General features: G+C 31.4%; 1 protein-coding gene across 2 annotated transcripts; it reads left to right on the forward strand.

Moving 5' to 3' along the window:
- On the forward strand, positions 1–5,142 carry LOC113845934 (probable receptor-like protein kinase At2g42960). Of its 2 annotated transcripts, XM_027473661.1 has the most exons (9): positions 1–237; positions 740–891; positions 1,326–2,124; positions 2,253–2,357; positions 2,553–2,675; positions 3,448–3,618; positions 3,700–3,829; positions 3,951–4,160; positions 4,627–5,142. In XM_027473661.1, the coding sequence occupies exons 3-9, from the start codon at positions 1,457–1,459 to the stop codon at positions 4,753–4,755; spliced, it is 1,536 nt and encodes a 511-aa protein (XP_027329462.1). In that variant the 5' UTR covers positions 1–237; positions 740–891; positions 1,326–1,456; the 3' UTR covers positions 4,756–5,142. The 2 variants fall into 2 exon arrangements, with proteins under 2 accessions (XP_027329462.1, XP_027329461.1); XM_027473660.1 differs by having other exon boundaries at positions 94–891.
- The last annotated feature ends 6,038 nt before the right edge of the window (positions 5,143–11,180 follow it).

Raw genomic sequence — 11,180 nt, forward strand, 5'->3', positions numbered from 1 at the left:
ATTGATAAAATTTTGTGTAACCCTTCAATTGTGGGATGTCCGAAACCCTAGAGAGAATTGATTGAAATGGCATGTGAAGGGGAAGCATGAAGCATGGTAGGAAAGGAGAGAGGATGATGCCAAGTTTGAAGATTTGCATAAGATTTTTCCTTTTCTCACAAATAGGACAGTTTGGTAAGCAGACATGACATCAGAGGAAGCCTAGATTTGGGGCTTAGCTCCCTTTGTTGGATTGAGGTTGACTCTCTCTCTCTCCCACACACACACACACCCACACACATGCACTTTCTCTCTCTTCACTTTACCTTATTCATATTACACTTTTTTTTTTGTTTATTTTTTTGCCACCGGCCAGCCATAAACGCCATACCTATTCATTTCTTATTTGCTTTCCCTTTACTGTTTCTCTCTCTCTCTCTCTCTAACTGGTTTCCTTCATTGCAAACCAACCCTTCTTTTTAGCTTATTCTGGTCCTTCCCTGCACCTCAGCCACAATACCGCCCCAACCATTTCACCACCTTTAGTTTTTCTCTTCTAAAAAATCTACCGTTTTTCTCTCTCCCTCTATATTTTTCCCATCAAAATAACATTTTTGTCTGGCATTCCCTTCCAATTTCTGTTTTTTTTTTTTTTAATATTTTACCCTTTGAGTTTTTATTTATTTATTTTAAGTGTGGCCCACTTGTTACCTACTGGTGTGCCACTACATCTTTTGCAACATCAGGATTTCTGTTGTAGGGTATGTGTGTTGCTCAGCCTCTGCTATTCTTGCGCCTCTCTATGCACATTTGAGTCTCTTGTCGGTTCAAAATGAAGTGTGAAACATTTTGCTTCTTTGGGTGCTCAAGGTAGAAGATCCAGGACTCTAGCTTCCTTGGATCAGCACGAAGGTAAGTAAATGCTTTGTCTTTCTCAACCACTTTTTGGATAATATACATTTCACTTTCTCTTTTGTTTACTTGGATCATAAGTGATGCTTTCCTTTTCCTTTGATTATAAATTGTTGTGATGATCAACGTGTCCTTTTTACTTTCCCAATGAATTGTTAATTAATTCTCTCAATATGCCTTTTTGATTGTATTGGTTTTGAATCAGCTAAATCCCATGTGCTGCTTCTTGTGATAATTGGATTGTGCTTTATAGTATGTCATTGCCAACTAAGCCTGAGAGTCTATGATCTTCACTAGCTTAGAGGAAATTTTTGTAGTCTGAAATTATCTTAAGATAGAGCTGTAGTTAGTGATTGGTTGAGTTGCTGATTTTGTTTTTTGTTTATGGCATTGTTGCGAGAACTGAAATGTTGGCTGTGCATTTGAATGCTCAGATATGCGTTTCAAAGCCTTGAGTAAAGGGGAGTAAGCACTTAACTTGATTCTTGTACTATGGTGGGAATGTCTTAGTTCTACCAGCTGAAGAACTTGGTAGACGAAATTGATTAACTTGGTGTAACCGATTATGTCAGCCAACAGTTCTTTGAATGTGGAATTGTCAAAGAAGACGTCATTTTTGGGTTTGAAACGATGGGTTTTGATTGGGATAGGTGTTGGGGCATTTATAGTGTTGATTCTTTGTGCATTATCAATATGGGTGATGTTTCGGAGAAAATCTAGAAGATCTCTGGACAAGTACTCTCTATCCCAAATACCAAATGTCTCAAAAGATATCGATGTTGACAAGGTTGGGGTGCAGAGTTCTCATGTTGAACCAGAAAATGTGTTTATTCCTGTTGTTCATGATAAGGCAAGTGATAAGAGTTCAGAGAATGTATCAGTTCATTTGGGAAAGAGCAAATCCGGTGATCCTGATAGTATCAGTCAATGTAGCTCAATTTATCATCATGAGAGAGGGTTTAGTTCATTGTCAGCGGAAGAAGGAAGCTCTGGGAATGTTAAGAAGCAATCTACGTTGTCACATGGAGGGCTGGTGGCTGCATCTCCTTTAGTTGGATTGCCCGAATTTTCTCATCTTGGGTGGGGCCACTGGTTTACTCTTAGAGATCTGGAACTGGCAACCCATCGTTTCTCTACTGAGAACATTATTGGCGAGGGTGGGTATGGGATTGTTTACAGGGGCAGGCTGATCAACGGAACTGAGGTTGCAGTGAAGAAACTTCTTAACAACTTGTGAGGATATTTACATATCATTGGTGTACACTTTAATTGTTCTCTCTGGCACTTTTTGGCAGTACTTGTAAACAATGACTTCTTTTTAATCTTGTTATGTAATTGAGAGTTCTACATTGAGTTTATAGGGGACAAGCTGAGAAAGAATTCAGGGTTGAAGTGGAGGCTATAGGCCATGTTAGACATAAGCATCTGGTGCGCTTGCTTGGGTATTGTGTAGAAGGAGTTCATAGGTAATTTCTTAATATTTATTTTTCAACAATAGTATCCACTTTATATTATATTTGTGCTCTCACAAGAAGTCCATTCTCAATAATAATTCAAGCATGATAGTCATGTTCTCTCTAATCCAAAATTGTAAAGAAGCTTTTTCATATGTTATGTCTCTTTATCTTTTATAATGAACGAACTTCCAAATTTATATTCAGGCTGCTTGTGTATGAATATGTGAACAATGGTAACTTAGAACAGTGGTTACATGGGGACATGCACCAACATGGGACACTTACCTGGGAGGCCCGCATGAAAGTTATACTTGGCACTGCAAAAGCGTAAGTTCAGCTTGCAACTTGAAAATATGGGCCATGGTAATCATTTGTACAGTCTGGTGCCAAATCACTCATAAATTCCCCATCTCTGAATTTTATGATTGTAAAACTATTTCATGTTCCTTTAATTAATGTTGTTACTATTAGTATTTTGTACACTGCAAAAATATTATAATGTTATTAACCATTTATTTTTAGGTTTCTTGATAATATTATGTTATAGACTTTATATTGCATGTATTTTGCAATACATTTAAGCACATTCGGTTCATAGACAAAACAACAATATGCTCTCTCTGGCTCTGCCCTTGGGACCACTGATTAAACTCCCTAATCTTAGATTAGGTTTTGATATCTATTATGTAATGGGGTGAGATGGTATTAATTGAATAGAGTAAAGTTACCAATACCATATCATTGTTTGGATATTTTATAGTGGAATAAAATAAAAATTGGTTTCATCCCATACCCCCAAACCCAAATTGGGGGGTGGTGAGATGGGGGAGAAGGTGCAGTTTTGGATGGAATGGATTGCATTCCATCATGTTCTATTCCATTCCATCCTATTTTAAAATAATCCAAACAGTGAATCTGGAATTATTCTATTTCATTCCTTTCCATCTGTCTAAACATAGCCTAGTGAGCATGTGACATTCTTTAGTTTTAACTTTTAATAATTTACTTCTTGATTATTATAAATTTATTTGTGTGGAAATTTGAACATGGGACCTAAGCTCAGTGATTAAACTCGCTATTTTACTGTGACTGATGGCAGGCTTGCTTATTTGCATGAAGCAATAGAACCAAAAGTTATTCACCGGGATATAAAGTCTAGCAACATATTGATTGATGATGAATTCAATGCAAAAGTTTCTGATTTTGGTTTGGCCAAACTTTTGGATTCAGGAGAAAGTCACATAACCACTAGAGTAATGGGAACATTTGGGTATACAGAAAATTTCATTATCTCTTATTTTTATTTGAAGGACTTATACACTTGGAAACTTACTTCTGTTGTTGATTTCAGTTATGTGGCACCAGAATATGCTAATAGTGGTTTGTTAAATGAGAAGAGTGACATTTACAGCTTTGGTGTCCTCTTGCTGGAAGCAGTTACTGGAAGGGACCCAGTAGACTATGCACGTCCTGCTAATGAGGTGCCTAATCCTTATGAACTCTGCTTCTGCTAGCTTGCCAGTTCTAACCATGCTTTCCACTGGAAGTGATCTCTAAGTACCTTTCAATTAGCTAATGAGATTTTGTTTATCCTCATGATAGGTTAATCTAGTTGAATGGCTCAAAATGATGGTGGGGTCAAGGAGGGCAGAGGAAGTTGTGGACTCCAAGCTTGAAGTTAAACCACCAGCACGCGCTCTAAAGCGTGCCCTTCTGGTTGCACTTAGGTGTATTGATCCGGATGCAGACAAGAGGCCTAAAATGAGTCAAGTTGTTAGGATGCTCGAAGCTGATGAATATCCATTTCGAGAGGTTCCTTCTTTCACTATATTGTCTTCTCAATTCTCATATGCAAGTCAGATATATAGGTTATGACTCAAGTCTTGAGTCTTTTATCACATTTTTGCAACCTTTGGACCTTGTGTGCATTCTTATCATTGTTTTCTGTTATGTATGTTTTGGCTAACCTACCACCAACTAGAATCAGTAACACATGGCTTAAAACTCGCGTCACAGAGGGGGAATGTTTGATTTTCTTCATACTGCATATTTACTGTTTCCTCTGTTTGCAGTTCTCAGCATAGCTCTAGCAAAGAAAGCTTAATCTCTTGCTTTTATCATGATATATCTATCATTAGGATTATGCAGTTTCTACATACTTTGCTTTCTGATGCACTATGTTATGTAGACTCTGGTTTGCATGCATGTTTTTTGGTGCTTATAAGCCTTGTATATACTAAAAATTACCTAGATAGCTGATTGATCTAATCACTTTCAGGATAGAAGGAATAGAAAGAGTGGCACTGTCAACATGGAAATTGAAACAGCGAAGGATAATTCTGGTCCATCTGATGCTGAAAAGATTGGGCATTCTGAAAGCAACATGGGGGAAACAACTCAAGGATAGGATTTGATAACACATCACTTAACCTGCATGTACAATTGCCGTTGTACCCTTTCCAATAACTTATTTATACCATATATCTCCAAGTTTGTGTCGTTAAGAAAATTTTGCTGCATCTGAGAATAGAATCAGATCAGAGAGAGCCCATTTGGATAATGAAGTTTTTTCTTTTTATTTTTGGTTTAAATATTCAATGGAACCATTTAATAACATGATACCCCAACTTTGCAAAGAGGTTAGAATCAGTGTGAGTGTGAGTGTGAGTGTTAATGTTGTACAGATGTCTGCGGGGCCTATTTTCTCCTTACATGATTGTTGATTTTATTTTTTATAACACTTTTGGCTATATCCTTGCATGCTGCTAGAGAGTGGCGATAGTGAAAACTAATATTTGGCTTCAATTTAACATTTTGCTTTGAAGTTTATCTTATTTATTGTAAACATCGAAGAACATTTAATCAATTGATAATATCTTTTATTTATGCAGTATTTTGACTTAACTTCGTTATTTTCTCATCAACCTGATTCAGGACTTAATTGAAGGGTGTTAAGGTTAGATATATCTAATTTTTGTCTGTGTTTGAAAATATGTTGAAAAGCTTATAAATATGAATCTAATTCAGAAATTATAGTTAATAGTATTAAATTAAGCGCAAATTTATAGTAAAAAAAAACAGTGCTCGTACGTGTAGGAAAAGTATTCAAATTCCAACTTGCACAAATGATAGGACAAGAAATGGGTACTTGAAAAAATTTATCATATTTTCATGTCAAAAATCAGCACCGAACGCTACAGTACATAATGAGATGCAAAAGTGTTTGCTTTTCCTTCACAGTATTGTTGGGTCATGTACTCAAATTAGAAATGGTTCACCAAGTTATGATTACCTTTTGATTCTTTTCTTTTCAATAGAATTTTTGTTCCATTGATGCAAAGTGTCATGAAGGAATCTTATCCTTTTACAAATAAATTAAATTATTAACATTACTGATTCTCTTATAGGGTGGGAAAAGAATGCATGCATAGTTGGGTGTTTCTTGAAGAAGCATTTATTGGGAGTGAAACAAATGATTCAAAGTTTCAAACGGTGGAAGTGGAATACATAATAATTAAATATTCTGATAAAGTAAACCTATTTTCACGGATTGTTTCTCTACCCTTTAGGTTTCTTGCTTCCATCAATAGCAGACAATCTTTCTCCGATGCCACTTTACAAACTCCATGGGGAATGGGGCAAGTTGGCCCATCTTGTTATTTTATTATTATTATTATTATTTAAAATTGAGGTTAATATTTTTTATGAAAATATTATATTTAATATTAATAATATTAAATATTATAAATTTTAACAACAAATTATTATAAATGAATCCTTTTTGTGTATTTAAGATTACATGTTAAAATTAATTTATTATTTGGAACACAGTGATGAAAGGTATACAATTAGACCCTTAAACATGATCACACAATCTTGTAATATTCAACTTCTGAGTGTATTGTAATCATTACTCTTGAATTCTTGCCTTCTCTCTATTAATTAAGTAAATTACACCTTTTTTTCCCCTTCTTATAAACAAATTGGCAATTAAAGTAACATTAATTGTGCATTTGGATATAGTGCCAACTATTACCGTTTTTTGTTCCTTCTGGTCAAAACTATTACCCTTTTAAGCGTTGCTTTTGGGATTGGAACTTGGAAGAAAGAAAAACAAGTCCATTTCTACAAGCAACAGAGACACAAGTATGTCACTTTTTCAACCACGAAATCGATTCAAATTTCAAAGTAGATGGACTTTGCAAGGTTGATGTTGTTGCTGCTTCAATAGTTCTCTTCAACACATGGTTAGAATTTATGAAAATAATTTATTATTTTTAATATTTAGTATAATTTATTAAATAAGTTAATTTTATCTTGTTTTAATAAATACTAGTTAAATAAATACTCATGGTGAGTTCTACGTCAAACTTATAACGTTGACAAATGCTTCCTTTTAATAATAATTTGGTTTTCAACTTTTCTCAATCATCTAGAAGAATTTTTTAAATCTTTCACCGCATTATAAATTTTCCTTGAAAAAAATTTCAATGTATTTTTGTATTCGTCAAGCATTTGAGAAGAAATCATTCATGAATTATTGATTATAATGTATTTTCTTGCACAATTTTAATTCACCTATGTAGCAATTAAATTATTTGAAGTACTCTTTATTGTATCTTTAGATATGCCTTGCACTTCACTCAAACTTGTATTGGGTTACAACTTTTTATTTGTTTGTATCTATGTATGTAGACAAATGAAGAGTCGCTATTGTAGACAACTAATACAAATGGTGCATATATATATATATATATACACTATCTTTTCAACTTGAATGAATTGAATAGGAAATTGTTTGTCCCATTGGGGGAAAATGAAAAAAAAAATAGTGTAAGAAAATAATGTTTGCATATATATGCCAAACACATTCATATATAAGCTTTAAACTAATTAACTTGTAAATTTTAAGCTAATTTGTTAAGTAATTTTTTCGAACATAACCTATTTATGCACAATGGAGCAAAATGGAGTCTCTTACATTATATGGGTTGCATGGAAAAATAAAGCCTTTATTTTTCAAAATTATGGACAATAGAAAGGTAGAAACTAGATATTATTAATTAATAAGCAATTAAGTTTTATTAAGAATAAATAATTTTTAATTGAAAAAATTCATTACCTTAAAGATATCTTTCTGTTTTAATTAATGAATAAATTATTTATCATATTGGTTAAACTTTATTATTTCAATTGGTGTCCTGATCAATGTTTTATTTAATTGATTAAAAGATTGAAGCCATAGGGGGTTATATTTCTCGGCAAAAGTACAAGAATTTCCCATTACGCGTAATACTATATGTTCCTTTTGTTAACTGGCAATACAAACATCAAAGCCCAAATTATCAGAAAATAGATTTATAATTATTCAAACGATGATGAAAAAAGCAATGATTCTCAGTTTGATTTGGATTCACCTATTGACATGGCGACAGAAAAAGAGAAGAGGAATAGGGTGAATGACAAAGTCAAATAAGAATAATTTCTGAAAAAAATTCTCTAATACTTTCTTACACGAGTAATATTAATTTATGGCGAACATTAATTTATCCAAATTACATTAGTATTGATGCCCAACCAAATATAGAGACACCAAAATAATCACATATTTAAAATATTAATCAGTGTTTAACACAATTAATTGCTTGCTATACACTTGCAACATAGTAATTAATACAATAAATTTTAGGTGATTAAGTTTAATTTGATAGATGTAGAATAAACTAAGAACACACGAGACAAAAAAAAACTGTTAAGGGTTAAAATTTTGTCGTGAAAAAGGTGAAGCTTATGGAAAAGGTTGTATGGCGGCAGAGCAAACGATAAAGAACTCAATGATTCATTCATGAAATTAATTCACAGTTTCGATGGTAAAGAGTTTGTAATTAGTTCCGTTGATTATGGTAATCCAAATTTATAGCCATCATGATTTGGACTTCTACGATCAACACAAGTTTTGTGATATGTTTAACGTGGCAAGAAAAATAATAATAATTTTGTCACTTTTGTCACTTTTTTCTTTATCTTGTGATAATTTACAATTTCTTTATGAAATATTTTTCTTCATTTTTTAAAATTAACAAATGAAATTAAGTTCAAAATATTTTTTCCAGCTAAGATCAGTAATTTATTTTAAAATTTTAAAGATTATATATTAATTAAAATGTTTTGAGCCTTGAGCAACTTGAACAAAGGCCCTCAGCTAGTCAACTCCACATGTTTGACTTTCTGTGCGATAAGATAACACAACCCTTGTTATACTTGTTTCAAATTTCAAACTAATCACATTCTTTTAACAATTTACTACTATAATTTTTTTTTATCACATTCAATTTGGTAATGTAAAAGAACTTTTACTCGATCTGTTATTAGATATTATTGAAGTTATTATTTTTATATTCATTAATTTTTTTAAAAAAATTTATATAGTTTAATTTATTGACAGGGTAAACTCTTTTTATATATTGACAAAATCTAAATAAAAAAATTAATTGGGTAAAACTACAAATTTTTATGCAATTTAAGTTCTCAATCTCTTAATATGATTTAATATATATGAATAACACGACTTTAATGTCCCCATATGTTTGAATAATTGGGAAAAGGATAAATTGGATATTTAAATTTTAAGAGGAAAATAAATGAATATAATAAGATATGAACATTACAGTCATATTCATTTATAAGTTATAGCAACTACACATGATTTTATTTAAATTTATGGACATCCCTATAACATACCTTATCGTTATAATACATTTTTAAGAAAATTATTAACTTGAATAGTTATGCTAGTTGGATTATCATAGTGAATTAAACAGTATACAAACAAATTCATTATGAAAGTAATTATAGTAAAACATCAAATAATTGTTTAATAATAAACATGAAAAAAAGGTGTTATGCAAATGTCACCGCTATCAACAGACATCTTAATTACTTATTTAATTGTCTTCCCTAAACTACACTCTTTATTATATTAACTTTTAACCCCATTTTATATATGGCCTCCCAAACCTATTTAACATTCCAGTCCAATTTTATTTTACATTATTTCAATATAAATCAATGTTTCAATAACAAAATATGTGGCTTGTCTCTTCTAAATTTATAGGACGTATAGTCATATTAATACACACCGTGAATCAAGTTTTATCAAACAAGAAAATTAATTCAATCATATTACTGTTGGAAATCTAAAATACTACTAAATAATTTCGAATGCTCGTCAATATTGTAAAACATTTATTTGAGTATTTTTTAAATATTATAAAACACTACTCAAAATATGTCATATATTACCCAATAATATGAATTTGTGATGATCTCAACTCTTTTTATTATGTGTATTGAAAAAAGAAAAAAAAACCTTGACACAGAGTATTAATATATAGCCTATCAACGACGTCTAATAGTTTAAGTGGCAAGGAATTTGACTTTCTATAAAAAAGAATTGAATTTGAGTTTTATAAATACAAAAAATATACTTTAAATATTGTTTCCTCAAGTAGGTTGGCTTGACTGAATTCACATTAGTTGGAGTCCAAGTGACTTCCAAACACTAAAAGTTTGAACTAAATTAAAAATATATATATTATAGCTTAAAAAAATACATACCCAACTCAGATTATAAATACAATTATAATACAGATTCAGATACAAAACTGCAAGGCACACATGATTATAATAAAAGCATATAAAGTAGTATAAAATACAAATCTTATCAAATTTAGAGAATGAATGTTTTAAAAATGAGAAAAATAAAACATTATGAATTATGTAATGATGTATTATCACCTATATTAGTCTAACAGTTTAAATATAAAAAGGAAAAAGTAGTCTCATCATGTACTATTAATGTCCAACAATACACAGATATAACACAACACTTAATATTTTGAGCTTGTACTTCTTTAAGTTTAACAAAGAAATTACACAACGAATTTTTGTTTTAGATTCATAGATAATAAATATGCATGGATGTAGTGGAAAGAAAGGAAAAGGAAAGGGATGAAAAGTTTATTTCATCCTTATTTTTAAAATATTGATAAGGAAACTCTATTACCCTTGTTTGCCAGTTGCATTATAAACGAACGAAATATTAAAATTTTCAGTTCCCAATTTCACACTGATTTTGAGAACAAAAATAGGTTCTTTGAAGTAAAGAGCGAAGAAATAAACCCTTCAATGCTTTTTGTTTCCTATCTACTTTTAAATCCTAGCATATATGTACTTACAATGCTAATTTTTTTATAAAATAATTACTGAATTAACTGTTAACAAATTATTTATTCTTAAAGAAAAAAATAGACTTATTCTAATAACTCAATTCATTTCAAATTAGTGGACCCAATTATACAAATAGTTATTTACTTGGGCAAATTTTATTGCTGATTAAAGCTTGCTTTTGAATCATCTGGAGATATTTTGATTTTTCCATTTGGTTTCATGAAAAGAAATAAAAGATCAAATCAATCTTGAAAGTTAGGTATGCGTCCACAAACTTAACCGAAAGTGTAGTTACACACGCAAACACATACACTAGATCACTCAAACGCCGAAATGTATATGGTTTGCCTTCAAACCACCTTGATTCCATGTACCTAAGGTTCTTGATATATATTAATCCCCCCCCATAATTCGTAATATAAAAACCGAAAAATGTTTAACATGCACAACCATTTAAAAAATAAAGGCCATAAATAGATATTAATGCAAACTCGCTGCAATTTAAGCCGATAAATGCACGTTTCAATCGTGTCACTTAAACCTTCCATTTCTAGTAGCATACACTATAATCTCCCTTTTAACTGAGTCAGTGATACAAGAAAT

The sequence above is a fragment of the Abrus precatorius genome, unplaced genomic scaffold (genome assembly GCF_003935025.1).
Source record: "Abrus precatorius isolate BTA unplaced genomic scaffold, Abrus_2018 Scaffold8, whole genome shotgun sequence".
In the NCBI taxonomy this organism is placed as follows: domain Eukaryota; kingdom Viridiplantae; phylum Streptophyta; class Magnoliopsida; order Fabales; family Fabaceae; genus Abrus; species Abrus precatorius.